This window comes from Giraffa tippelskirchi, chromosome 11 (genome assembly GCF_054371585.1).
Source record: "Giraffa tippelskirchi isolate mGirTip1 chromosome 11, T2T-mGirTip1v1.2.pri, whole genome shotgun sequence".
Classification (NCBI taxonomy): domain Eukaryota; kingdom Metazoa; phylum Chordata; class Mammalia; order Artiodactyla; family Giraffidae; genus Giraffa; species Giraffa tippelskirchi.
The window spans coordinates 76,303,775-76,330,530 of record NC_137285.1 but is presented as its reverse complement, the minus strand read 5'-3'; the positions used below and the strand labels follow the sequence as shown (position 1 = coordinate 76,330,530).

Genomic DNA, 26,756 nt, shown 5'->3' with positions numbered 1-26,756 from the left:
ACGTGTGTCTGCTCAGATCCCCACCCGGGAGGAAAGAGACCCATCTGAGGGTGTGAGGTCAGCCTGGCCGGTCGGCGCTGCCCACACTCTCCCCATCCCGCCCAGCCTGCTCTCCCCTGGGGTGTGGGCACAACTTGTCCACAGGCTTCTGACCCCACATCCGCCTGGGCTTCCTTGAGGGAGACACAGCCCGAGAAACCCGCATCCCCACACACAGGCAAAGGACCCGGTGTTTCCGGGTGGCATGGGAGAGGTGGCCTGGCCCGGCCTGGGGCTCCCCGTGTTACCTTTCTGTTTCTCCGGGCAAAGGGCCAGAGGCCTCTCGGGGGTGTCCTGAGCCAACGTCGACAGGGTGCCCACGCACACTGCCTGTGAGCTCTCCTGAGGCCCCGGCCTCTGGGCAGGGGCAAACAGCAGAACATCTTGGCAGCAAGTGATCTGGCTGGGGGCTCCTCTCCGCTCTGGAGGCCTGGATACCCGGATTGCGGGTTCTGTTGGGTTCTGTTGCCGGCAGGTGACATCATTTCCTGGGGTTCGTGCTGAGGTCCCTTCCTCAAAACTTCCCAAGGGAATCTCTGGGTTTCTGACTGCTCGACCACCCCCCTTAGGCCATGTGCAGGCACAATGACACCCACACGGCCCAGCCCACAGCCCTGGGGAGGCCTGGGTTCAGCCAGGGCCTGAGCTCCGAGGACCATGCTGCTCTCAGACCAGGCTCCTTCTTCTCATAAGTGGTGTGGCCCTGGACAAGCATATGCCCCTCAGGGTTGCCCCAGTCTCTCCATCTGCAGAGTGGGGGTCATTCTCCCATCTGCTTCCTAGGTCTGTCGGCCTACGAGCAGCTCCATGCCTTTCCACCTGGGGCCGATATCACGTGGAGCTCGTGCGCTGAGACTTCCGAAAGAAAGATTCCATCCAGGGCTGACACAGCACAGAATGGGGCAGAACGAGGCCTGGATGCGCCGTGGAACCCAGGAAAAGGCACTCCCCCTCCTGACTGTTTTGAGACCCCGCATCCAAGTTGGAGGACCGAAAGGAAGACTCGAAGGTCTCCCTCTCTTATAGAAAAGAGTAGCCAACTTTCTGGTCCTCTGTTTCCATTGAGATTCTGTTCAAGGGTCCCAGCTCGGCTTCTGCGGGTGGCTGAGCTTCTAATGGCTCCCTGCGTTCTTGTCTTTTCCTCTCCAAACCTTCCGTCCTTTTCCCCCTTCTGGGGTGGAAGGGCGCTGTCATTGCTTCTACCTTCGAGACAGATTGAGGAAAAGTCTGGACCATCGACTCCTTTCCTCTCTTTGGTTCCGTGTCTCTCTCTGGCTGTGTCCCTCTCTTTTCCTTTCTCAATTCCGTCTGTGTCTTCCTCTTTCTCTCTCGTGTGTGGATGGATGGATGGATGCTAGGGATGCACATGTATATGATTAGATGAGGGTTATGTTTTAGGGATAGGTTAGAGGGAGAGAAAGGCTTTAGGTCAGAGTTGGTCATGGGGGAAGGGTCAAGGGTGGTGGTGGTGTTTCTTGGAATCTGAGTGCTGTGCATTCTTCGTCTCTTTCCATATGAACCCCTTCTCAGATACACCACTTGCAAGGAGTCTCTCGTGTTCGGTTTCCTATCTTTTGCATTTGTGAATGCTTAGCTTCTCCGTTGTGAAGAGGTTCCATTGGATGGAAACCCAGTGGTGTACTTCGTTTACCTCTTTCCCTTACTTGAAGAGACCCATTTCGACCTCCGCCCAGCAAATGGCAAGGAGACTCTGATGTTAAGGAGCCTTTGACCTACGCTTCTTTCTAGCTATCTCATGACATCAGTCTTTAGGGTGAGGTTTTTCCCCGATATTGAGGTGGTATGAGATCAAAACCAATAGCGTTCTTCAGATGTAGCTGTCTGGTTTTCCCATGGACATTGATTGAAGAGGCTTTCTTGTTCCCATTTGGATATTCTCCCCGTCTGTGTCAGAGATGAGTTGACCATGGATGCTGGGGTTTGTTTCTGGACCCTCAACTTTATTCCATCGATCTGGATCTGTGTGTGTTGTTGTATTCCCAATAGCATACTGTCCTGCTGCTGCTGCTGCGGCTAAGTCACTTCAGTCGTGTCTGACTCTGCATGACCCCGTGGCCTGCAGCCTACCAGGCTCCTCCGTCCAGGACATTTTCCAGGCAAGAGTACTGGAGTGGGTCGCCATTGCCTCCTCCGATACTCTCCTGAGGATCCTAGTTTGGTCGTCTAATTTCCTTTCACACAACCTTGGATGTCCGTATCGGGGCTTTTTCGTCGGATTGTATTGACAATGTAGGCTCTTTTCTGTTTCCGTACCCCTTTTGCAATTCTTTGTTCGGTGCGAAAATGCATTGGCATTTTGGGAGGAATAGCATGGAAGCTGTGGATTGCCATGTGGGGCTGTGACATGATTTTCCCAGTAGGAATTCTTTCAAGCCCTGAGCACAGCTTCTCTTTCCAGTGATTGGTGTGGGCTTGATCTTCCTCCTTCCATCTCTCGCCGTTTTGTGAGAACAGGTCCATCCTTCCCTTCTGGGGTAGATGGACTCGTGGGTATCACTTCAGTGAATGGCATTGTCAGTGGGGGTGATAATTCCCTTCTCATTGGAAGACTTTGCTGTGAGTATTAGAAATGCAAGTGACTTCTCTTCCCCTTCCTCCCTGTCCATGTCTCAGAGCCACCGGGAAACAGAGGCCTCATCCACGGTCACACAGGCCTGAGGGGGTGCAACTAGACTGTTGTTTCTTCAGGCCCTCAGTGCTGGACATCATCCGGGATACTCTGTGTGTGTCTTCCTCCGTCTGGTGTCCCTTCAGACCTTTCCCTAGTTTTCACAGGCTTGTTGTGTTGGCGTTCTTTGTCTGTTTGGAGACACATCCTTGATAAGCTTTGTGTTTCCACTCATTCGTCTCGCGATGTATGACCTGTCTTTTGCTTTTGTAATGAGGTCTTTCCCACAGTAGATATCTTTGATTTTGCAAAGTCCACTGTATTCTCTGGGTTTTTTTTGTGGACTGCCTTTTAGTTTTGTGTGTGAAGACTCAAAGCACGTGTCCGGTTTCTGCTCATTGTTCTTCTAGATTTGTGACAAGTTTTCATGGAAAGTTTGTCTAGGGATAACTGGAAGTGAACTCGGTGTAAGGTGTCAAGTCTCCATCTCCATTCATGTCATCCCCTGCAGTTTCCAATTCCCTGTTCCTGAGTGGTTTTGGAGATCTTGTGGGAAGGTTGGTTGCATTGGAGTTTGCCTTTCCACCTTGATTCGATTCACACTGTTCTGCCCTCAGGGACACTGTCAAGGGGGAGTGAGGAGCAGCCTGCACTTCCAGCAGTGACCACACGGTGGGGCGAGTGCTGCTCTCCCCTCTGGGAGCCCCAGGCCACAGGCATCCCAGTGAGGAGCCAGCTCTGTGCTCAGCTGAAAGGAGTTAGTCTCTCAGGAGCCTCGGAGCCCTTGCCTTTGGATCACCCAGGGTGGGCATTTACTGGGACAGAAAAAATTGCCCTGAATTCCATGGACGGAAGAGCCTGGCTGTGTAGAGTTGGTGAGTTGCCGTGAATCAGACACAACTGAGGACACAAAAATTCAATAGATTAAAACACATTTTGGGGGTGGGGGGGAGTGAAAGTGGGTGATGTGGGTTTTTTTGTCTTATATAATAGCCAAGGGAAATCTAGTTTAAACCTAAATTCACATAGATGGGAAAGGTATAGCTCTCCGTCACCCTATTTAAAAAAAAAAAAAAAACTACTAAACTTTTCTGAAAGTTTATTTAGTAGCTTCCTTGAGCAGTTTATTGTGGAGCATTTTTTTTTCTGTGACATTGGCCTCATTAAAAATTATGGTTTGCCTTTAGTGGATAATTTTGTTCATTGGTTTCTTAGAGAACCTTGGTAATCTTTGAGTTTCCTGGGGAGTATGGTCACATGACCTGGCCCTGGCCAATCGGTGCGTTCCACCTCCCTGGCCACTGTGATTGGCTCCGGGCTGGGGCAGTGCCCAATCGGGGCCCAGGGCCGGGCCTCACGTTGGAAGCCAGGGGAAGACGAGCTCTCGTCCTGCTGGGGTAGGGGAAGGGGTGGGGCCGGGGGAGGTCAGGCTCCAGCAGTGGGAGGGGCTTGAGGTCCGCCTGCGGCAGTTGGTGACGTTCCTGCTCCCCTCAGGGCAGAGCCGCCGGCCTGAGAATGAGGGCGCTGCTGAGCCCAGGGGCTGGGATGGCCCGTTGCTGCTGTGGTCCCAGAGCTCCACCCGAGACCTGAGGGAAGCCGTCTGCCCGTGAGTCCTCTCCCGCTTGTCTGTCAGCTTGTTTGAAGCATGCTGGGTTTTCTGCCCAGCTGGCTAAGGGGAGTCCCTGGAAATGCAAGGGTGTGGGTTTTGGCAGACTTCAGGGAAGACATGCCAGATGAGCCTGGGAGACTCCAGCTTAAGCTGGATTCAGGAGATATCTCTTCGGGCCAGCTAGTAATTGTAGGATAAGCCTAATGAGTCTTCACAGGATGAAGAGAGTAACGTGCCAAGGTAGCAATTGATGTCCTCATTCGAGAGGATGAAGCTGGTGCTCAGAGAAGGGGGGAACTTGGCCACAGCAAGGAGGTGTGCACCCAGACAGAACCCCCCAGATCCGGCCATTGGAGCTCAGGGAGGCCACTGGTGTGGCTTGTCCCTGTGGCAGGGCCCAAGGCAGGCAGCCCACCCTGATTCCTGCGGGGGCCTGACTTGGGAAGTGCCATCTGGTAGCTTTGAGACTCACCAAACCAAATTGCACTGGAGAGAGGAGGGACACCTTCCTTCATCCACCCCCCACCCCCGCCGGATTCCCACATACCCTGACCCCTTTCTCTCGATTTCGGAGCCATTTCCAGAGTCCCGCTCATATGACCTCATTTGAAGTGCACTGTGGACGGGCTGCCATCTGCAGCTGCTACCACAGCAGCCAAGGGCTTTAGCTCCCGACTACCTCCCTTCCTTTGGAACTTGGGGGCCCTCTACTCCCCGCTTGCACACCACAGACCTTTGCTGAGGATTGTGGGGACCCTCACTCAGTTTGCAGCACGTTGTAGCCATCCCTGTCCTCCCTTGAAACTCAGCTTGTGAGCTCCTTTGGAGCAGCGTGGCCCACCTGGCTGCAACGGAAGAGACACAGCTGACAGTGAAACAACAGCTTAGATCTGAGAGCCGGAAAGCTCTGTCAAAAGGGACCTCCCTCTTCACACCGTAGAGGCTGTAGGAGCCGCCAGGCTTTCGGAACCAGTGCTGGGGCCAAAATGACTCCACAGCTGTTTTCCTTCCTGGGGAGGGTTCTGGCTCAAGCGGGAATGGCTCAAGTCTCCTAAGGTTCTGAAAGCCCACTGTGTGCAGATTCACGGTACACAGAGAGGAAAAGGTGGAGTCCTACCCTGGAGGTGGTCACAGCTCACGGATGAGCCAGGCAGGCAGGCAGGCAGGGCATGAGAACACCTGAGCTGCCTTCATGAGTGAATGGTGTGGGGGCAGAGGAAGAGAAGCCGGTCTGCTCCCTCGTGTGGTGCCCAGGGCAGGTTGTCCCCAGAGGAAACCCTTACGACGGTGAGGACTATCACTGCTGTTTCCCAAGGGGTTCCGTCGGTGCGTGTCTTCCCCGGAGCGGTCAGGCCGTCTCTCAAGTACACTGGCCATGGGCATTGCCTCTCCTTGGAACTTCCCATGTGTTTCTCTTTTTTATGGAACAGTGATTTTCTAGAGTGGTTCTGGGCCACAAGGATGTTGGGTCATTTTCTAGCCTTCTGTCATGAAGAACGCTTTCCTGGGCATGGGGGTGGTTTGTTGTTCCAGCTCCCTTTCTTGGCTTCTTTTGGGAGCTGGTGCAACAAGAGGAGCTCAGCCTCTGCCTTCTGGCTGAGATGTCACCCTTCAAACAGCAATGCCTGCCTGGAGATAATGATGGCAGTTGCCAAAAGGGCTTCGTTTGGCACATGGTATCTTGAAAGGACGTACACCGTCCTTTCAGCTATCAAAGGCTAGTTCAAATGACATAAAAATGAGAACTCTCCAATGGAGTCTTACAGTAGGTGGAGAGTCCGAAAAACACTCCTTCAGTCATTTCGCTGAGAGTCACTGATTGGGGACACCAAGAATATAGGAAGGAATGCAGAAAGAAAAGATGAAATTGTGTTCAGGATCGGGGGGAGGGATGAACAGGGCGTGCTTGCCTTGAATCCAGGCTTTGTTGCGGGGTGGGGCATAAAGATGGAACGGGTCTGAAACTACAAAGTGGTGATGGTAACACAGTATCACCAGAGTTACACAACAGTGTTCCCAGATTGCAACAATGATGAAAAAGTTTACTAATCCCAACTTAACCAACAAAAATACAGGAAACCATACAAAAAATAAAACATCACCAGAAAGGTGGAAACAAACCACATGCAAAGCAGTTCAGGGGAAAGGAACTCCATGTCCCCTGGGGGCAGACCGAGTTGCCGGCATCCACGGTGAGCAGACAGGGATGGAGGCTGCAGAGCCGACCGCTCCCCTGGACGTGGTGTTTCCGGTAAGGGCTCTGGGTCTCTGTCCAGAGCGGGGGCTCTTTCTCCCTGCAGGGCTGGGTGAGTCATCGTGGGCGTCTGGGTGTTGCGCGGGAGCCAGGGCAGGCTCTCCCTGCCGAGGCGGTGACTCTTCCTCTGCCTCGGGTTCTCTTGCTAAAGCCCGAGCAGGTAGAGGTGCACGTGGAGGTGGAGGTTCTCGCTGAGGGGGTGGGACATCAGTGCCTGGGGCTGGGGGTCCTGCAGGCACGGAGATCCGATCTGCCCGGTGTGCTGGCCAGTACCCAGCTGGCCTGGTGTCTCTGCGAGGGCAAGTCTCGCTTCTCCATCTGCCCTCGGTGGATCCCTGGGTCCTGCACCTGGAGCCACCACCTGTGTGGGGACAGGTCTGGGAAGTGGAGCCTGGTTCCAGTTGGAGGCCAGTGCTAGAGCTGGGGGAGAAGCAAAGTTTGCCCACAGGCCAGCCTTGGCATGTGCGTACCCCGGGACAGAAACCTTCCAAGAGGTTCCCAAAGAATACCCAGCGTCAGATGTCTTTTGGGACTGAAGTGTGCAAGATGGGGGGCGGGGGGTGTGAGGCCAGCGCTTGCTGCAGGCCCAGCAGCAGCTTTCGAGGACTCGTCCCTGTGTAGCTCAGCACCCCTCCCCACACACTCCCGTGCACCAGCCCCAGCGTCCTCACCTCTGTGCTGTGGCGTGCTGGGCTCCAGGTCCTCCTGGTGCCTCAGAGGCCGGGGTTCTCTGGACTCTGGGTCGGAGCCGGGTGTGCTGAGCTCCGTGGAAGCCTCAGACTGGGCCGCCGGCTGTATCCTGGGCGGTGTCTCGGCAGCAGGCCTTCCCCACCTCCGCGTCTCCCCCGGTGGGGCTGATGCCTCCGTGGGCACGCTGACCTGGAGCCTGCACTGGGCCTCACGGGCGGGCGGGTGGTGCTCCGACCCCTCCCTCTGGGAGCTGGATGGGGTGTCCCCGTCCTCGGCCTCATCACGTGGGAAGCTCTGCAACGACAGTGACCGTCAGCCAGCCATGCTGGGAGTTTTCCGAGCTGGGCCTGGCCAGTGGAGCCGCTGCTTCTGCCTGCTCGAACTTCTCTTCCCAGAAGGGTCAGAGACGTGTGTCTGCTCAGATCCCCACCCGGGAGGAAAGAGACCCATCTGAGGGTGTGAGGTCAGCCTGGCCGGTCGGCGCTGCCCACACTCTCCCCATCCCGCCCAGCCTGCTCTCCCCTGGGGTGTGGGCACAACTTGTCCACAGGCTTCTGACCCCACATCCGCCTGGGCTTCCTTGAGGGAGACACAGCCCGAGAAACCCGCATCCCCACACACAGGCAAAGGACCCGGTGTTTCCGGGTGGCATGGGAGAGGTGGCCTGGCCCGGCCTGGGGCTCCCCGTGTTACCTTTCTGTTTCTCCGGGCAAAGGGCCAGAGGCCTCTCGGGGGTGTCCTGAGCCAACGTCGACAGGGTGCCCACGCACACTGCCTGTGAGCTCTCCTGAGGCCCCGGCCTCTGGGCAGGGGCAAACAGCAGAACATCTTGGCAGCAAGTGATCTGGCTGGGGGCTCCTCTCCGCTCTGGAGGCCTGGATACCCGGATTGCGGGTTCTGTTGGGTTCTGTTGCCGGCAGGTGACATCATTTCCTGGGGTTCGTGCTGAGGTCCCTTCCTCAAAACTTCCCAAGGGAATCTCTGGGTTTCTGACTGCTCGACCACCCCCCTTAGGCCATGTGCAGGCACAATGACACCCACACGGCCCAGCCCACAGCCCTGGGGAGGCCTGGGTTCAGCCAGGGCCTGAGCTCCGAGGACCATGCTGCTCTCAGACCAGGCTCCTTCTTCTCATAAGTGGTGTGGCCCTGGACAAGCATATGCCCCTCAGGGTTGCCCCAGTCTCTCCATCTGCAGAGTGGGGGTCATTCTCCCATCTGCTTCCTAGGTCTGTCGGCCTACGAGCAGCTCCATGCCTTTCCACCTGGGGCCGATATCACGTGGAGCTCGTGCGCTGAGACTTCAGAAAGAAAGATTCCATCCAGGGCTGACACAGCACAGAATGGGGCAGAACGAGGCCTGGATGCGCCGTGGAACCCAGGAAAAGGCACTCCCCCTCCTGACTGTTTTGAGACCCCGCATCCAAGTTGGAGGACCGAAAGGAAGACTCGAAGGTCTCCCTCTCTTATAGAAAAGAGTAGCCAACTTTCTGGTCCTCTGTTTCCATTGAGATTCTGTTCAAGGGTCCCAGCTCGGCTTCTGCGGGTGGCTGAGCTTCTAATGGCTCCCTGCGTTCTTGTCTTTTCCTCTCCAAACCTTCCGTCCTTTTCCCCCTTCTGGGGTGGAAGGGCGCTGTCATTGCTTCTACCTTCGAGACAGATTGAGGAAAAGTCTGGACCATCGACTCCTTTCCTCTCTTTGGTTCCGTGTCTCTCTCTGGCTGTGTCCCTCTCTTTTCCTTTCTCAATTCCGTCTGTGTCTTCCTCTTTCTCTCTCGTGTGTGGATGGATGGATGGATGCTAGGGATGCACATGTATATGATTAGATGAGGGTTATGTTTTAGGGATAGGTTAGAGGGAGACAAAGGCTTTAGGTCAGAGTTGGTCATGGGGGAAGGGTCAAGGGTGGTGGTGGTGTTTCTTGGAATCTGAGTGCTGTGCATTCTTCGTCTCTTTCCATATGAACCCCTTCTCAGATACACCACTTGCAAGGAGTCTCTCGTGTTCCGTTTCCTATCTTTTGCATTTGTGAATGCTTAGCCTCTCTGTTGTGAATAGGTTCCATTGGATGGAAACCCAGTGGTGTACTTCGTTTACCTCTTTCCCTTACTTGAAGAGACCCATTTCGACCTCCGCCCAGCAAATGGCAAGGAGACTCTGATGTTAAGGAGCCTTTGACCTACGCTTCTTTCTAGCTATCTCATGACATCAGTCTTTAGGGTGAGGTTTTTCCCCGATATTGAGGTGGTATGAGATCAAACCCAATAGCGTTCTTCAGATGTAGCTGTCTGGTTTTCCCATGGACATTGATTGAAGAGGCTTTCTTGTTCCCATTTGGATATTCTCACCGTCTGTGTCAGAGATGAGTTGACCATGGATGCTGGGGTTTGTTTCTGGACCCTCAACTTTATTCCATCGATCTGGATCTGTGTGTGTTGTTGTATTCCCAATAGCATACTGTCCTGCTGCTGCTGCTGCGGCTAAGTCACTTCAGTCGTGTCTGACTCTGCAAGACCCCATGGCCTGTAGCCTACCAGGCTCCTCCGTCCAGGACATTTTCCAGGCAAGAGTACTGGAATGGGTCGCCATTGCCTTCTCCGATACTCTCCTGAGGATCCTAGTTTGGTCGTCTAATTTCCTTTCACACAACCTTGGATGTCCGTATCGGGGCTTTTTCGTCGGATTGTATTGACAATGTAGGCTCTTTTCTGTTTCCGTACCCCTTTTGCAATTCTTTGTTCGGTGCGAAAATGCATTGGCATTTTGGGAGGAATAGCATGGAAGCTGTGGATTGCCATGTGGGGCTGTGACATGATTTTCCCAGTAGGAATTCTTTCAAGCCCTGAGCACAGCTTCTCTTTCCAGTGATTGGTGTGGGCTTGATCTTCCTCCTTCCATCTCTCGCCGTTTTGTGAGAACAGGTCCATCCTTCCCTTCTGGGGTAGATGGACTCGTGGATATCACTTCAGTGAATGGCATTGTCAGTGGGGGTGATAATTCCCTTCTCATTGGAAGACTTTGCTGTGAGTATTAGAAATGCAAGTGACTTCTCTTCCCCTTCCTCCCTGTCCATGTCTCAGAGCCACCGGGAAACAGAGGCCTCATCCACGGTCACACAGGCCTGAGGGGGTGCAACTAGACTGTTGTTTCTTCAGGCCCTCAGTGCTGGACATCATCCGGGATACTCTGTGTGTGTCTTCCTCCGTCTGGTGTCCCTTCAGACCTTTCCCTAGTTTTCACAGGCTTGTTGTGTTGGCGTTCTTTGTCTGTTTGGAGACACATCCTTGATAAGCTTTGTGTTTCCACTCATTCGTCTCGCGATGTATGACCTGTCTTTTGCTTTTGTAATGAGGTCTTTCCCACAGTAGATATCTTTGATTTTGCAAAGTCCACTGTATTCTCTGGGTTTTTTTTGTGGACTGCCTTTTAGTTTTGTGTGTGAAGACTCAAAGCACGTGTCCGGTTTCTGCTCATTGTTCTTCTAGATTTGTGACAAGTTTTCATGGAAAGTTTGCCTAGGGATAACTGGAAGTGAACTCGGTGTAAGGTGTCAAGTCTCCATCTCCATTCATGTCATCCCCTGCAGTTTCCAATTCCCTGTTCCTGAGTGGTTTTGGAGATCTTGTGGGAAGGTTGGTTGCATTGGAGTTTGCATTTCCACCTTGATTCGATTCACACTGTTCTGCCCTCAGGGACACTGTCAAGGGGGAGTGAGGAGCAGCCTGCACTTCCAGCAGTGACCACACGGTGGGGCGAGTGCTGCTCTCCCCTCTGGGAGCCCCAGGCCACAGGCATCCCAGTGAGGAGCCAGCTCTGTGCTCAGCTGAAAGGAGTTAGTCTCTCAGGAGCCTCGGAGCCCTTGCCTTTGGATCACCCAGGGTGGGCATTTACTGGGACAGAAAAAATTGCCCTGAATTCCATGGACGGAAGAGCCTGGCTGTGTAGAGTTGGTGAGTTGCCGTGAATCAGACACAACTGAGGACACAAAAATTCAATAGATTAAAACACATTTTGGGGGTGGGGGGGAGTGAAAGTGGGTGATGTGGGTTTTTTTGTCTTATATAATAGCCAAGGGAAATCTAGTTTAAACCTAAATTCACATAGATGGGAAAGGTATAGCTCTCCGTCACCCTATTTAAAAAAAAAAAAAAAACTACTAAACTTTTCTGGAAGTTTATTTAGTAGCTTCCTTGAGCAGTTTATTGTGGAGCATTTTTTTTTTCTGTGACATTGGCCTCATTAAAAATTATGGTTTGCCTTTAGTGGATAATTTTGTTCATTGGTTTCTTAGAGAACCTTGGTAATCTTTGAGTTTCCTGGGGAGTATGGTCACATGACCTGGCCCTGGCCAATCGGTGCGTTCCACCTCCCTGGCCACTGTGATTGGCTCCGGGCTGGGGCAGTGCCCAATCGGGGCCCAGGGCCGGGCCTCACGTTGGAAGCCAGGGGAAGACGAGCTCTCGTCCTGCTGGGGTAGGGGAAGGGGTGGGGCCGGGGGAGGTCAGGCTCCAGCAGTGGGAGGGGCTTGAGGTCCGCCTGCGGCAGTTGGTGACGTTCCTGCTCCCCTCAGGGCAGAGCCGCCGGCCTGAGAATGAGGGCGCTGCTGAGCCCAGGGGCTGGGATGGCCCGTTGCTGCTGTGGTCCCAGAGCTCCACCCGAGACCTGAGGGAAGCCGTCTGCCCGTGAGTCCTCTCCCGCTTGTCTGTCAGCTTGTTTGAAGCATGCTGGGTTTTCTGCCCAGCTGGCTAAGGGGAGTCCCTGGAAATGCAAGGGTGTGGGTTTTGGCAGACTTCAGGGAAGACATGCCAGATGAGCCTGGGAGACTCCAGCTTAAGCTGGATTCAGGAGATATCTCTTCGGGCCAGCTAGTAATTGTAGGATAAGCCTAATGAGTCTTCACAGGATGAAGAGAGTAACGTGCCAAGGTAGCAATTGATGTCCTCATTCGAGAGGATGAAGCTGGTGCTCAGAGAAGGGGGGAACTTGGCCACAGCAAGGAGGTGTGCACCCAGACAGAACCCCCCAGATCCGGCCATTGGAGCTCAGGGAGGCCACTGGTGTGGCTTGTCCCTGTGGCAGGGCCCGAGGCAGGCAGCCCACCCTGATTCCTGCGGGGGCCTGACTTGGGAAGTGCCATCTGGTAGCTTTGAGACTCACCAAACCAAATTGCACTGGAGAGAGGAGGGACACCTTCCTTCATCCACCCCCCACCCCCGCCGGATTCCCACATACCCTGACCCCTTTCTCTCGATTTCGGAGCCATTTCCAGAGTCCCGCTCATATGACCTCATTTGAAGTGCACTGTGGACGGGCTGCCATCTGCAGCTGCTACCACAGCAGCCAAGGGCTTTAGCTCCCGACTACCTCCCTTCCTTTGGAACTTGGGGACCCTCTACTCCCCACTTGCACACCACAGACCTTTGCTGAGGATTGTGGGGACCCTCACTCAGTTTGCAGCACGTTGTAGCCATCCCTGTCCTCCCTTGAAACTCAGCTTGTGAGCTCCTTTGGAGCAGCGTGGCCCACCTGGCTGCAACGGAAGAGACACAGCTGACAGTGAAACAACAGCTTAGATCTGAGAGCCGGAAAGCTCTGTCAAAAGGGACCTCCCTCTTCACACCGTAGAGGCTGTAGGAGCCGCCAGGCTTTCGGAACCAGTGCTGGGGCCAAAATGACTCCACAGCTGTTTTCCTTCCTGGGGAGGGTTCTGGCTCGAGTGGGAATGGCTCAAGTCTCCTAAGGTTCTGAAAGCCCACTGTGTGCAGATTCACGGTACACAGAGAGGAAAAGGTGGAGTCCTAGCCTGGAGGTGGTCACAGCTCACGGATGAGCCAGGCAGGCAGGCAGGCAGGGCATGAGAACACCTGAGCTGCCTTCATGAGTGAATGGTGTGGGGGCAGAGGAAGAGAAGCCGGTCTGCTCCCTCGTGTGGTGCCCAGGGCAGGTTGTCCCCAGAGGAAACCCTTACGACGGTGAGGACTATCACTGCTGTTTCCCAAGGGGTTCCGTCGGTGCGTGTCTTCCCCGGAGCGGTCAGGCCGTCTCTCAAGTACACTGGCCATGGGCATTGCCTCTCCTTGGAACTTCCCATGTGTTTCTCTTTTTTATGGAACAGTGATTTTCTAGAGTGGTTCTGGGCCACAAGGATGTTGGGTCATTTCCGAGCCTTCTGTCATGAAGAACGCTTTCCTGGGCATGGGGGTGGTTTGTTGTTCCAGCTCCCTTTCTTGGCTTCTTTTGGGAGCTGGTGCAACAAGAGGAGCTCAGCCTCTGCCTTCTGGCTGAGATGTCACCCTTCAAACAGCAATGCCTGCCTGGAGATAATGATGGCAGTTGCCAAAAGGGCTTCGTTTGGCACATGGTATCTTGAAAGGACGTACACCGTCCTTTCAGCTATCAAAGGCTAGTTCAAATGACATAAAAATGAGAACTCTCCAATGGAGTCTTACAGTAGGTGGAGAGTCCGAAAAACACTCCTTCAGTCATTTCGCTGAGAGTCACTGATTGGGGACACCAAGAATATAGGAAGGAATGCAGAAAGAAAAGATGAAATTGTGTTCAGGATCGGGGGGAGGGATGAACAGGGCGTGCTTGCCTTGAATCCAGGCTTTGTTGGGGGGTGGGGCATAAAGATGGAACAGGTCTGAAACTACAAAGTGGTGATGGTAACACAGTATCACCAGAGTTACACAACAGTGTTCCCAGATTGCAACAATGATGAAAAAGTTTACTAATCCCAACTTAACCAACAAAAATACAGGAAACCATACAAAAAATAAAACATCACCAGAAAGGTGGAAACAAACCACATGCAAAGCAGTTCAGGGGAAAGGAACTCCATGTCCCCTGGGGGCAGACCGAGTTGCCGGCATCCACGGTGAGCAGACAGGGATGGAGGCTGCAGAGCCGACCGCTCCCCTGGACGTGGTGTTTCCGGTAAGGGCTCTGGGTCTCTGTCCAGAGCAGGGGCTCTTTCTCCCTGCAGGGCTGGGTGAGTCATCGTGGGCGTCTGGGTGTTGCACGGGAGCCAGGGCAGGCTCTCCCTGCCGAGGCGGTGACTCTTCCTCTGCCTCGGGTTCTCTTGCCAAAGCCCGAGCAGGTAGAGGTGCACGTGGAGGTGGAGGTTCTCGCTGAGGGGGTGGGACATCAGTGCCTGGGGCTGGGGGTCCTGCAGGCACGGAGATCCGATCTGCCCGGTGTGCTGGCCAGTACCCAGCTGGCCTGGTGTCTCTGCGAGGGCAAGTCTCGCTTCTCCATCTGCCCTCGGTGGATCCCTGGGTCCTGCACCTGGAGCCACCACCTGTGTGGGGACAGGTCTGGGAAGTGGAGCCTGGTTCCAGTTGGAGGCCAGTGCTAGAGCTGGGGGAGAAGCAAAGTTTGCCCACAGGCCAGCCTTGGCATGTGCGTACCCCGGGACAGAAACCTTCCAAGAGGTTCCCAAAGAATACCCAGCGTCAGATGTCTTTTGGGACTGAAGTGTGCAAGATGGGGGGCGGGGGGTGTGAGGCCAGCGCTTGCTGCAGGCCCAGCAGCAGCTTTCGAGGACTCGTCCCTGTGTAGCTCAGCACCCCTCCCCACACACTCCCGTGCACCAGCCCCAGCGTCCTCACCTCTGTGCTGTGGCGTGCTGGGCTCCAGGTCCTCCTTGTGCCTCAGAGGCCGGGGTTCTCTGGACTCTGGGTCGGAGCCGGGTGTGCTGAGCTCCGTGGCAGCCTCAGACTGGGCCGCCGGCTGTATCCTGGGCGGTGTCTCGGCAGCAGGCCTTCCCCACCTCGGCGTCTCCCCCGGTGGGGCTGATGCCTCCGTGGGCACGCTGACCTGGAGCCTGCACTGGGCCTCACGGGCGGGCGGGTGGTGCTCCGACCCCTCCCTCTGGGAGCTGGATGGGGTGTCCCCGTCCTCGGCCTCATCACGTGGGAAGCTCTGCAACGACAGTGACCGTCAGCCAGCCATGCTGGGAGTTTTCCGAGCTGGGCCTGGCCAGTGGAGCCGCTGCTTCTGCCTGCTCGAACTTCTCTTCCCAGAAGGGTCAGAGACGTGTGTCTGCTCAGATCCCCACCCGGGAGGAAAGAGACCCATCTGAGGGTGTGAGGTCAGCCTGGCCGGTCGGCTCTGCCCACACTCTCCCCATCCCGCCCAGCCTGCTCTCCCCTGGGGTGTGGACACAACTTGTCCACAGGCTTCTGACCCCACATCTGCCTGGGCTTCCTTGAGGGAGACACAGCCCGAGAAACCCGCATCCCCACACACAGGCAAAGGACCCGGTGTTTCCGGGTGGCATGGGAGAGGTGGCCTGGCCCGGCCTGGGGCTCCCCGTGTTACCTTTCTGTTTCTCCGGGCAAAGGGCCAGAGGCCTCTCGGGGGTGTCCTGAGCCAACGTCGACAGGGTGCCCACGCACACTGCCTGTGAGCTCTCCTGAGGCCCCGGCCTCTGGGCAGGGGCAAACAGCAGAACATCTTGGCAGCAAGTGATCTGGCTGGGGGCTCCTCTCCGCTCTGGAGGCCTGGATACCCGGATTGCGGGTTCTGTTGGGTTCTGTTGCCGGCAGGTGACATCATTTCCTGGGGTTCGTGCTGAGGTCCCTTCCTCAAAACTTCCCAAGGGAATCTCTGGGTTTCTGACTGCTCGACCACCCCCCTTAGGCCATGTGCAGGCACAATGACACCCACACGGCCCAGCCCACAGCCCTGGGGAGGCCTGGGTTCAGCCAGGGCCTGAGCTCCGAGGACCATGCTGCTCTCAGACCAGGCTCCTTCTTCTCATAAGTGGTGTGGCCCTGGACAAGCATATGCCCCTCAGGGTTGCCCCAGTCTCTCCATCTGCAGAGTGGGGGTCATTCTCCCATCTGCTTCCTAGGTCTGTCGGCCTACGAGCAGCTCCATGCCTTTCCACCTGGGGCCGATATCACGTGGAGCTCGTGCGCTGAGACTTCAGAAAGAAAGATTCCATCCAGGGCTGACACAGCACAGAATGGGGCAGAACGAGGCCTGGATGCGCCGTGGAACCCAGGAAAAGGCACTCCCCCTCCTGACTGTTTTGAGACCCCGCATCCAAGTTGGAGGACCGAAAGGAAGACTCGAAGGTCTCCCTCTCTTATAGAAAAGAGTAGCCAACTTTCTGGTCCTCTGTTTCCATTGAGATTCTGTTCAAGGGTCCCAGCTCGGCTTCTGCGGGTGGCTGAGCTTCTAATGGCTCCCTGCGTTCTTGTCTTTTCCTCTCCAAACCTTCCGTCCTTTTCCCCCTTCTGGGGTGGAAGGGCGCTGTCATTGCTTCTACCTTCGAGACAGATTGAGGAAAAGTCTGGACCATCGACTCCTTTCCTCTCTTTGGTTCCGTGTCTCTCTCTGGCTGTGTCCCTCTCTTTTCCTTTCTCAATTCCGTCTGTGTCTTCCTCTTTCTCTCTCGTGTGTGGATGGATGGATGGATGCTAGGGATGCACATGTATATGATTAGATGAGGGTTATGTTTTAGGGATAGGTTAGAGGGAGAGAAAGGCTTTAGGTCAGAGTTGGTCATGGGGGAAGGGTCAAGGGTGGTGGTGGTGTTTCTTGGAATCTGAGTGCTGTGCATTCTTCGTCTCTTTCCATATGAACCCCTTCTCAGATGTCTCTCGTGTTCCGTTTCCTATCTTTTGCATTTGTGAATGCTTAGCCTCTCTGTTGTGAAGAGGTTCCATTGGATGGAAACCCAGTGGTGTACTTCGTTTACCTCTTTCCCTTACTTGAAGAGACCCATTTCGACCTCCGCCCAGCAAATGGCAAGGAGACTCTGATGTTAAGGAGCCTTTGACCTACGCTTCTTTCTAGCTATCTCATGACATCAGTCTTTAGGGTGAGGTTTTTCCCCGATATTGAGGTGGTATGAGATCAAAACCAATAGCGTTCTTCAGATGTAGCTGTCTGGTTTTCCCATGGACATTGATTGAAGAGGCTTTCTTGTTCCCATTTGGATATTCTCCCCGTCTGTGTCAGAGATGAGTTGACCATGGATGCTGGGGTTTGTTTCTGGACCCTCAACTTTATTCCATCGATCTGGATCTGTGTGTGTTGTTGTATTCCCAATAGCATACTGTCCTGCTGCTGCTGCTGCGGCTAAGTCACTTCAGTCGTGTCTGACTCTGCATGACCTCGTGGCCTGCAGCCTACCAGGCTCCTCCGTCCAGGACATTTTCCAGGCAAGAGTACTGGAGTGGGTCGCCATTGCCTCCTCCGATACTCTCCTGAGGATCCTAGTTTGGTCGTCTAATTTCCTTTCACACAACCTTGGATGTCCGTATCGGGGCTTTTTCGTCGGATTGTATTGACAATGTAGGCTCTTTTCTGTTTCCGTACCCCTTTTGCAATTCTTTGTTCGGTGCGAAAATGCATTGGCATTTTGGGAGGAATAGCATGGAAGCTGTGGATTGCCATGTGGGGCTGTGACATGATTTTCCCAGTAGGAATTCTTTCAAGCCCTGAGCACAGCTTCTCTTTCCAGTGATTGGTGTGGGCTTGATCTTCCTCCTTCCATCTCTCGCCGTTTTGTGAGAACAGGTCCATCCTTCCCTTCTGGGGTAGATGGACTCGTGGGTATCACTTCAGTGAATGGCATTGTCAGTGGGGGTGATAATTCCCTTCTCATTGGAAGACTTTGCTGTGAGTATTAGAAATGCAAGTGACTTCTCTTCCCCTTCCTCCCTGTCCATGTCTCAGAGCCACCGGGAAACAGAGGCCTCATCCACGGTCACACAGGCCTGAGGGGGTGCAACTAGACTGTTGTTTCTTCAGGCCCTCAGTGCTGGACATCATCCGGGATACTCTGTGTGTGTCTTCCTCCGTCTGGTGTCCCTTCAGACCTTTCCCTAGTTTTCACAGGCTTGTTGTGTTGGCGTTCTTTGTCTGTTTGGAGACACATCCTTGATAAGCTTTGTGTTTCCACTCATTCGTCTCGCGATGTATGACCTGTCTTTTGCTTTTGTAATGAGGTCTTTCCCACAGTAGATATCTTTGATTTTGCAAAGTCCACTGTATTCTCTGGGTTTTTTTTGTGGACTGCCTTTTAGTTTTGTGTGTGAAGACTCAAAGCACGTGTCCGGTTTCTGCTCATTGTTCTTCTAGATTTGTGACAAGTTTTCATGGAAAGTTTGTCTAGGGATAACTGGAAGTGAACTCGGTGTAAGGTGTCAAGTCTCCATCTCCATTCATGTCATCCCCTGCAGTTTCCAATTCCCTGTTCCTGAGTGGTTTTGGAGATCTTGTGGAAGGTTGGTTGCATTGGAGTTTGCATTTCCACCTTGATTCGATTCACACTGTTCTGCCCTCAGGGACACTGTCAAGGGGGAGTGAGGAGCAGCCTGCACTTCCAGCAGTGACCACACGGTGGGGCGAGTGCTGCTCTCCCCTCTGGGAGCCCCAGGCCACAGGCATCCCAGTGAGGAGCCAGCTCTGTGCTCAGCTGAAAGGAGTTAGTCTCTCAGGAGCCTCGGAGCCCTTGCCTTTGGATCACCCAGGGTGGGCATTTACTGGGACAGAAAAAATTGCCCTGAATTCCATGGACGGAAGAGCCTGGCTGTGTAGAGTTGGTGAGTTGCCGTGAATCAGACACAACTGAGGACACAAAAATTCAATAGATTAAAACACATTTTGGGGGTGGGGGGGAGTGAAAGTGGGTGATGTGGGTTTTTTTGTCTTATATAATAGCCAAGGGAAATCTAGTTTAAACCTAAATTCACATAGATGGGAAAGGTATAGCTCTCCGTCACCCTATTTAAAAAAAAAAAAAAACTACTAAACTTTTCTGAAAGTTTATTTAGTAGCTTCCTTGAGCAGTTTACTGTGGAGCATTTTTTTTTCTGTGACATTGGCCTCATTAAAAATTATGGTTTGCCTTTAGTGGATAATTTTGTTCATTGGTTTCTTAGAGAACCTTGGTAATCTTTGAGTTTCCTGGGGAGTATGGTCACATGACCTGGCCCTGGCCAATCGGTGCGTTCCACCTCCCTGGCCACTGTGATTGGCTCCGGGCTGGGGCAGTGCCCAATCGGGGCCCAGGGCCGGGCCTCACGTTGGAAGCCAGGGGAAGACGAGCTCTCGTCCTGCTGGGGTAGGGGAAGGGGTGGGGCCGGGGGAGGTCAGGCTCCAGCAGTGGGAGGGGCTTGAGGTCCGCCTGCGGCAGTTGGTGACGTTCCTGCTCCCCTCAGGGCAGAGCCGCCGGCCTGAGAATGAGGGCGCTGCTGAGCCCAGGGGCTGGGATGGCCCGTTGCTGCTGTGGTCCCAGAGCTCCACCCGAGACCTGAGGGAAGCCGTCTGCCCGTGAGTCCTCTCCCGCTTGTCTGTCAGCTTGTTTGAAGCATGCTGGGTTTTCTGCCCAGCTGGCTAAGGGGAGTCCCTGGAAATGCAAGGGTGTGGGTTTTGGCAGACTTCAGGGAAGACATGCCAGATGAGCCTGGGAGACTCCAGCTTAAGCTGGATTCAGGAGATATCTCTTCGGGCCAGCTAGTAATTGTAGGATAAGCCTAATGAGTCTTCACAGGATGAAGAGAGTAACGTGCCAAGGTAGCAATTGATGTCCTCATTCGAGAGGATGAAGCTGGTGCTCAGAGAAGGGGGGAACTTGGCCACAGCAAGGAGGTGTGCACCCAGACAGAACCCCCCAGATCCGGCCATTGGAGCTCAGGGAGGCCACTGGTGTGGCTTGTCCCTGTGGCAGGGCCCGAGGCAGGCAGCCCACCCTGATTCCTGCGGGGGCCTGACTTGGGAAGTGCCATCTGGTAGCTTTGAGACTCACCAAACCAAATTGCACTGGAGAGAGGAGGGACACCTTCCTTCATCCACCCCCCACCCCCGCCGGATTCCCACATACCCTGACCCCTTTCTCTCGATTTCGGAGCCATTTCCAGAGTCCCGCTCATATGACCTCATTTGAAGTGCACTGTGGACGGGCTGCCATCTGCAGCTGCTACCACAGCAGCCAAGGGCTTTAGCTCCCGACTACCTCCCTTCCTTTGGAACTTGGGGGCCCTCTACTCCCCACTTGCACACCACAGACCTTTGCTGAGGATTGTGGGGACCCTCACTCAGTTTGCAGCACGTTGTAGCCATCCCTGTCCTCCCTTGAAACTCAGCTTGTGAGCTCCTTTGGAGCAGCGTGGCCCACCGGGCTGCAACGGAAGAGACACAGCTGACAGTGAAACAACAGCTTAGATCTGAGAGCCGGAAAGCTCTGTCAAAAGGGACCTCCCTCTTCACACCGTAGAGGCTGTAGGAGCCGCCAGGCTTTCGGAACCAGTGCTGGGGCCAAAATGACTCCACAGCTGTTTTCCTTCCTGGGGAGGGTTCTGGCTCGAGTGGGAATGGCTCAAGTCTCCTAAGGTTCTGAAAGCCCACTGTGTGCAGATTCACGGTACACAGAGAGGAAAAGGTGGAGTCCTACCCTGGAGGTGGTCACAGCTCACGGATGAGCCAGGCAGGCAGGCAGGCAGGGCATGAGAACACCTGAGCTGCCTTCATGAGTGAATGGTGTGGGGGCAGAGGAAGAGAAGCCGGTCTGCTCCCTCGTGTGGTGCCCAGGGCAGGTTGTCCCCAGAGGAAACCCTTACGACGGTGAGGACTATCACTGCTGTTTCCCAAGGGGTTCCGTCGGTGCGTGTCTTCCCCGGAGCGGTCAGGCCGTCTCTCAAGTACACTGGCCATGGGCATTGCCTCTCCTTGGAACTTCCCATGTGTTTCTCTTTTTTATGGAACAGTGATTTTCTAGAGTGGTTCTGGGCCACAAGGATGTTGGGTCATTTTCTAGCCTTCTGTCATGAAGAACGCTTTCCTGGGCATGGGGGTGGTTTGTTGTTCCAGCTCCCTTTCTTGGCTTCTTTTGGGAGCTGGTGCAACAAGAGGAGCTCAGCCTCTGCCTTCTGGCTGAGATGTCACCCTTCAAACAGCAATGCCTGCCTGGAGATAATGATGGCAGTTGCCAAAAGGGCTTCGTTTGGCACATGGTATCTTGAAAGGACGTACACCGTCCTTTCAGCTATCAAAGGCTAGTTCAAATGACATAAAAATGAGAACTCTCCAATGGAGTCTTACAGTAGGTGGAGAGTCCGAAAAACACTCCTTCAGTCATTTCGCTGAGAGTCACTGATTGGGGACACCAAGAATATAGGAAGGAATGCAGAAAGAAAAGATGAAATTGTGTTCAGGATCGGGGGGAGGGATGAACAGGGCGTGCTTGCCTTGAATCCAGGCTTTGTTGGGGGGTGGGGCATAAAGATGGAACAGGTCTGAAACTACAAAGTGGTGATGGTAACACAGTATCACCAGAGTTACACAACAGTGTTCCCAGATTGCAACAATGATGAAAAAGTTTACTAATCCCAACTTAACCAACAAAAATACAGGAAACCATACAAAAAATAAAACATCACCAGAAAGGTGGAAACAAACCACATGCAAAGCAGTTCAGGGGAAAGGAACTCCATGTCCCCTGGGGGCAGACCGAGTTGCCGGCATCCACGGTGAGCAGACAGGGATGGAGGCTGCAGAGCCGACCGCTCCCCTGGACGTGGTGTTTCCGGTAAGGGCTCTGGGTCTCTGTCCAGAGCGGGGGCTCTTTCTCCCTGCAGGGCTGGGTGAGTCATCGTGGGCGTCTGGGTGTTGCGCGGGAGCCAGGGCAGGCTCTCCCTGCCGAGGCGGTGACTCTTCCTCTGCCTCGGGTTCTCTTGCCAAAGCCCGAGCAGGTAGAGGTGCACGTGGAGGTGGAGGTTCTCGCTGAGGGGGTGGGACATCAGTGCCTGGGGCTGGGGGTCCTGCAGGCACGGAGATCCGATCTGCCCGGTGTGCTGGCCAGTACCCAGCTGGCCTGGTGTCTCTGCGAGGGCAAGTCTCGCTTCTCCATCTGCCCTCGGTGGATCCCTGGGTCCTGCACCTGGAGCCACCACCTCTTTAGGGACAGGTCTGGGAAGTGGAGCCTGGTTCCAGTTGGAGGCCAGTGCTAGAGCTGGGGGAGAAGCAAAGTTTGCCCACAGGCCAGCCTTGGCATGTGCGTACCCCGGGACAGAAACCTTCCAAGAGGTTCCCAAAGAATACCCAGCGTCAGATGTCTTTTGGGACTGAAGTGTGCAAGATGGGGGGCGGGGGGTGTGAGGCCAGCGCTTGCTGCAGGCCCAGCAGCAGCTTTCGAGGACTCGTCCCTGTGTAGCTCAGCACCCCTCCCCACACACTCCCGTGCACCAGCCCCAGCGTCCTCACCTCTGTGCTCTGGCGTGCTGGGCTCCAGGTCCTCCTGGTGCCTCAGAGGCCGGGGTTCTCTGGACTCTGGGTCGGAGCCGGGTGTGCTGAGCTCCGTGGCAGCCTCAGACTGGGCCGCCGGCTGTATCCTGGGCGGTGTCTCGGCAGCAGGCCTTCCCCACCTCCGCGTCTCCCCCGGTGGGGCTGATGCCTCCGTGGGCACGCTGACCTGGAGCCTGCACTGGGCCTCACGGGCGGGCGGGTGGTGCTCCGACCCCTCCCTCTGGGAGCTGGATGGGGTGTCCCCGTCCTCGGCCTCATCACGTGGGAAGCTCTGCAACGACAGTGACCGTCAGCCAGCCATGCTGGGAGTTTTCCGAGCTGGGCCTGGCCAGTGGAGCCGCTGCTTCTGCCTGCTCGAACTTCTCTTCCCAGAAGGGTCAGAGACGTGTGTCTGCTCAGATCCCCACCCGGGAGGAAAGAGACCCATCTGAGGGTGTGAGGTCAGCCTGGCCGGTCGGCTCTGCCCACACTCTCCCCATCCCGCCCAGCCTGCTCTCCCCTGGGGTGTGGACACAACTTGTCCACAGGCTTCTGACCCCACATCTGCCTGGGCTTCCTTGAGGGAGACACAGCCCGAGAAACCCGCATCCCCACACACAGGCAAAGGACCCGGTGTTTCCGGGTGGCATGGGAGAGGTGGCCTGGCCCGGCCTGGGGCTCCCCGTGTTACCTTTCTGTTTCTCCGGGCAAAGGGCCAGAGGCCTCTCGGGGGTGTCCTGAGCCAACGTCGACAGGGTGCCCACGCACACTGCCTGTGAGCTCTCCTGAGGCCCCGGCCTCTGGGCAGGGGCAAACAGCAGAACATCTTGGCAGCAAGTGATCTGGCTGGGGGCTCCTCTCCGCTCTGGAGGCCTGGATACCCGGATTGCGGGTTCTGTTGGGTTCTGTTGCCGGCAGGTGACATCATTTCCTGGGGTTCGTGCTGAGGTCCCTTCCTCAAAACTTCCCAAGGGAATCTCTGGGTTTCTGACTGCTCGACCACCCCCCTTAGGCCATGTGCAGGCACAATGACACCCACACGGCCCAGCCCACAGCCCTGGGGAGGCCTGGGTTCAGCCAGGGCCTGAGCTCCGAGGACCATGCTGCTCTCAGACCAGGCTCCTTCTTCTCATAAGTGGTGTGGCCCTGGACAAGCATATGCCCCTCAGGGTTGCCCCAGTCTCTCCATCTGCAGAGTGGGGGTCATTCTCCCATCTGCTTCCTAGGTCTGTCGGCCTACGAGCAGCTCCATGCCTTTCCACCTGGGGCCGATATCACGTGGAGCTCGTGCGCTGAGACTTCAGAAAGAAAGATTCCATCCAGGGCTGACACAGCACAGAATGGGGCAGAACGAGGCCTGGGTGCGCCGTGGAACCCAGGAAAAGGCACTCCCCCTCCTGACTGTTTTGAGACCCCGCATCCAAGTTGGAGGACCGAAAGGAAGACTCGAAGGTCTCCCTCTCTTATAGAAAAGAGTAGCCAACTTTCTGGTCCTCTGTTTCCATTGAGATTCTGTTCAAGGGTCCCAGCTCGGCTTCTGCGGGTGGCTGAGCTTCTAATGGCTCCCTGCGTTCTTGTCTTTTCCTCTCCAAACCTTCCGTCCTTTTCCCCCTTCTGGGGTGGAAGGGCGCTGTCATTGCTTCTACCTTCGAGACAGATTGAGGAAAAGTCTGGACCATCGACTCCTTTCCTCTCTTTGGTTCCGTGTCTCTCTCTGGCTGTGTCCCTCTCTTTTCCTTTCTCAATTCCGTCTGTGTCTTCCTCTTTCTCTCTCGTGTGTGGATGGATGGATGGATGCTAGGGATGCACATGTATATGATTAGATGAGGGTTATGTTTTAGGGATAGGTTAGAGGGAGAGAAAGGCTTTAGGTCAGAGTTGGTCATGGGGGAAGGGTCAAGGGTGGTGGTGGTGTTTCTTGGAATCTGAGTGCTGTGCATTCTTCGTCTCTTTCCATATGAACCCCTTCTCAGATGTCTCTCGTGTTCCGTTTCCTATCTTTTGCATTTGTGAATGCTTAGCCTCTCTGTTGTGAAGAGGTTCCATTGGATGGAAACCCAGTGGTGTACTTCGTTTACCTCTTTCCCTTACTTGAAGAGACCCATTTCGACCTCCGCCCAGCAAATGGCAAGGAGACTCTGATGTTAAGGAGCCTTTGACCTACGCTTCTTTCTAGCTATCTCATGACCTCAGTCTTTAGGGTGAGGTTTTTCCCCGATATTGAGGTGGTATGAGATCAAAACCAATAGCGTTCTTCAGATGTAGCTGTCTGGTTTTCCCATGGACATTGATTGAAGAGGCTTTCTTGTTCCCATTTGGATATTCTCCCCGTCTGTGTCAGAGATGAGTTGACCATGGATGCTGGGGTTTGTTTCTGGACCCTCAACTTTATTCCATCGATCTGGATCTGTGTGTGTTGTTGTGTTCCCAATAGCATACTGTCCTGCTGCTGCTGCTGCGGCTAAGTCACTTCAGTCGTGTCTGACTCTGCATGACCCCATGGCCTGCAGCCTACCAGGCTCCTCCGTCCAGGACATTTTCCAGGCAAGAGTACTGGAGTGGGTCGCCATTGCCTTCTCCGATACTCTCCTGAGGATCCTAGTTTGGTCGTCTAATTTCCTTTCACACAACCTTGGATGTCCGTATCGGGGCTTTTTCGTCGGATTGTATTGACAATGTAGGCTCTTTTCTGTTTCCGTACCCCTTTTGCAATTCTTTGTTCGGTGCGAAAATGCATTGGCATTTTGGGAGGAATAGCATGGAAGCTGTGGATTGCCATGTGGGGCTGTGACATGATTTTCCCAATAGGAATTCTTTCAAGCCCTGAGCACAGCTTCTCTTTCCAGTGATTGGTGTGGGCTTGATCTTCCTCCTTCCATCTCTCGCCGTTTTGTGAGAACAGGTCCATCCTTCCCTTCTGGGGTAGATGGACTCGTGGGTATCACTTCAGTGAATGGCATTGGCAGTGGGGGTGATAATTCCCTTCTCATTGGAAGACTTTGCTGTGAGTATTAGAAATGCAAGTGACTTCTCTTCCCCTTCCTCCCTGTCCATGTCTCAGAGCCACCGGGAAACAGAGGCCTCATCCACGGTCACACAGGCCTGAGGGGGTGCAACTAGACTGTTGTTTCTTCAGGCCCTCAGTGCTGGACATCATCCGGGATACTCTGTGTGTGTCTTCCTCCGTCTGGTGTCCCTTCAGACCTTTCCCTAGTTTTCACAGGCTTGTTGTGTTGGCGTTCTTTGTCTGTTTGGAGACACATCCTTGATAAGCTTTGTGTTTCCACTCATTCGTCTCGCGATGTATGACCTGTCTTTTGCTTTTGTCATGAGGTTTTCCCACAGTAGATATCTTTGATTTTGCAAAGTCCACTGTATTCTCTGGGTTTTTTTTGTGGACTGCCTTTTAGTTTTGTGTGTGAAGACTCAAAGCACGTGTCCGGTTTCTGCTCATTGTTCTTCTAGATTTGTGACAAGTTTTCATGGAAAGTTTGTCTAGGGATAACTGGAAGTGAACTCGGTGTAAGGTGTCAAGTCTCCATCTCCATTCATGTCATCCCCTGCAGTTTCCAATTCCCTGTTCCTGAGTGGTTTTGGAGACCTTGTGGGAAGGTTGGTTGCATTGGAGTTTGCATTTCCACCTTGATTCGATTCACACTGTTCTGCCCTCAGGGACACTGTCAAGGGGGAGTGAGGAGCAGCCTGCATTTCCAGCAGTGACCACACGGTGGGGCGAGTGCTGCTCTCCCCTCTGGGAGCCCCAGGCCACAGGCATCCCAGTGAGAAGCCAGCTCTGTGCTCAGCTGAAAGGAGTTAGTCTCTCAGGAGCCTCGGAGCCCTTGCCTTTGGATCACCCAGGGTGGGCATTTACTGGGACAGAAAAAATTGCCCTGAATTCCATGGACGGAAGAGCCTGGCTGTGTAGAGTTGGTGAGTTGCCGTGAATCAGACACAACTGAGGACACAAAAATTCAATAGATTAAAACACATTTTGGGGGTGGGGGGGAGTGAAAGTGGGTGATGTGGGTTTTTTTGTCTTATATAATAGCCAAGGGAAATCTAGTTTAAACCTAAATTCACATAGATGGGAAAGGTATAGCTCTCCGTCACCCTATTTAAAAAAAAAAAAAAAAAACTACTAAACTTTTCTGAAAGTTTATTTAGTAGCTTCCTTGAGCAGTTTATTGTGGAGCATTTTTTTTTTTTTTCTGTGACATTGGCCTCATTAAAAATTAAGGTTTGCCTTTACTGGATAATTTTGTTCATTGGTTTCTTAGAGAACCTTGGTAATCTTTG

General features: G+C 54.2%; 2 protein-coding genes and 4 long non-coding RNA genes across 6 annotated transcripts; 4 read left to right on the top strand and 2 right to left on the bottom strand.

The window, feature by feature from the left end:
- The first annotated feature begins 118 nt into the window (after positions 1 to 118).
- Positions 119 to 6,347, top strand: LOC145527646 (uncharacterized). Its single transcript, XR_014069818.1, has 3 exons — positions 119 to 1,048; positions 3,286 to 3,543; positions 4,163 to 6,347. It is a non-coding gene; the product is annotated as an uncharacterized LOC145527646 (long non-coding RNA).
- On the bottom strand, positions 6,299 to 10,820 carry LOC145527573 (uncharacterized). The gene is made up of 2 exons (XM_081545681.1): positions 7,915 to 10,820; positions 6,299 to 7,515 (listed from the first exon to the last, which is right to left on the bottom strand). The coding sequence occupies exons 1-2, from the start codon at positions 8,323 to 8,325 to the stop codon at positions 6,946 to 6,948; spliced, it is 981 nt and encodes a 326-aa protein (XP_081401807.1). The 5' UTR covers positions 8,326 to 10,820; the 3' UTR covers positions 6,299 to 6,945.
- LOC145527621 (uncharacterized) lies at positions 6,930 to 13,975 on the top strand. Its single transcript, XR_014069785.1, has 3 exons — positions 6,930 to 8,675; positions 10,913 to 11,170; positions 11,791 to 13,975. It is a non-coding gene; the product is annotated as an uncharacterized LOC145527621 (long non-coding RNA).
- On the bottom strand, positions 13,927 to 18,977 carry LOC145527482 (uncharacterized). Its single transcript, XM_081545549.1, has 3 exons — positions 15,543 to 18,977; positions 14,831 to 15,143; positions 13,927 to 14,579 (listed from the first exon to the last, which is right to left on the bottom strand). The coding sequence occupies exons 1-3, from the start codon at positions 15,951 to 15,953 to the stop codon at positions 13,951 to 13,953; spliced, it is 1,353 nt and encodes a 450-aa protein (XP_081401675.1). The 5' UTR covers positions 15,954 to 18,977; the 3' UTR covers positions 13,927 to 13,950.
- LOC145527638 (uncharacterized) lies at positions 16,368 to 21,584 on the top strand. The gene is made up of 2 exons (XR_014069807.1): positions 16,368 to 18,781; positions 19,400 to 21,584. It is a non-coding gene; the product is annotated as an uncharacterized LOC145527638 (long non-coding RNA).
- Positions 21,585 to 23,249: 1,665 nt separating this feature from the next.
- Positions 23,250 to 26,711, top strand: LOC145527663 (uncharacterized). The gene is made up of 2 exons (XR_014069835.1): positions 23,250 to 23,912; positions 26,133 to 26,711. It is a non-coding gene; the product is annotated as an uncharacterized LOC145527663 (long non-coding RNA).
- The last annotated feature ends 45 nt before the right edge of the window (positions 26,712 to 26,756 follow it).

Excerpts from the sequence above, each read along its gene's own strand:
- LOC145527573 (XM_081545681.1), bottom strand. The coding sequence starts at position 8,325 with ATGGTCCTCGGAGCTCAGGCCCTGGCTGAACCCAGGCCTCCCCAGGGC. Across the intron at positions 7,516-7,914 it reads TTGCCCGGAGAAACAGAAAG|AGCTTCCCACGTGATGAGGC; the intron begins GTAACACGGGGA and ends CTGTCGTTGCAG.
- LOC145527482 (XM_081545549.1), bottom strand. The coding sequence starts at position 15,953 with ATGGTCCTCGGAGCTCAGGCCCTGGCTGAACCCAGGCCTCCCCAGGGC. Across the intron at positions 15,144-15,542 it reads TTGCCCGGAGAAACAGAAAG|AGCTTCCCACGTGATGAGGC; the intron begins GTAACACGGGGA and ends CTGTCGTTGCAG. Across the intron at positions 14,580-14,830 it reads CAGCACGCCACAGCACAGAG|CTCTAGCACTGGCCTCCAAC; the intron begins GTGAGGACGCTG and ends CTTCTCCCCCAG.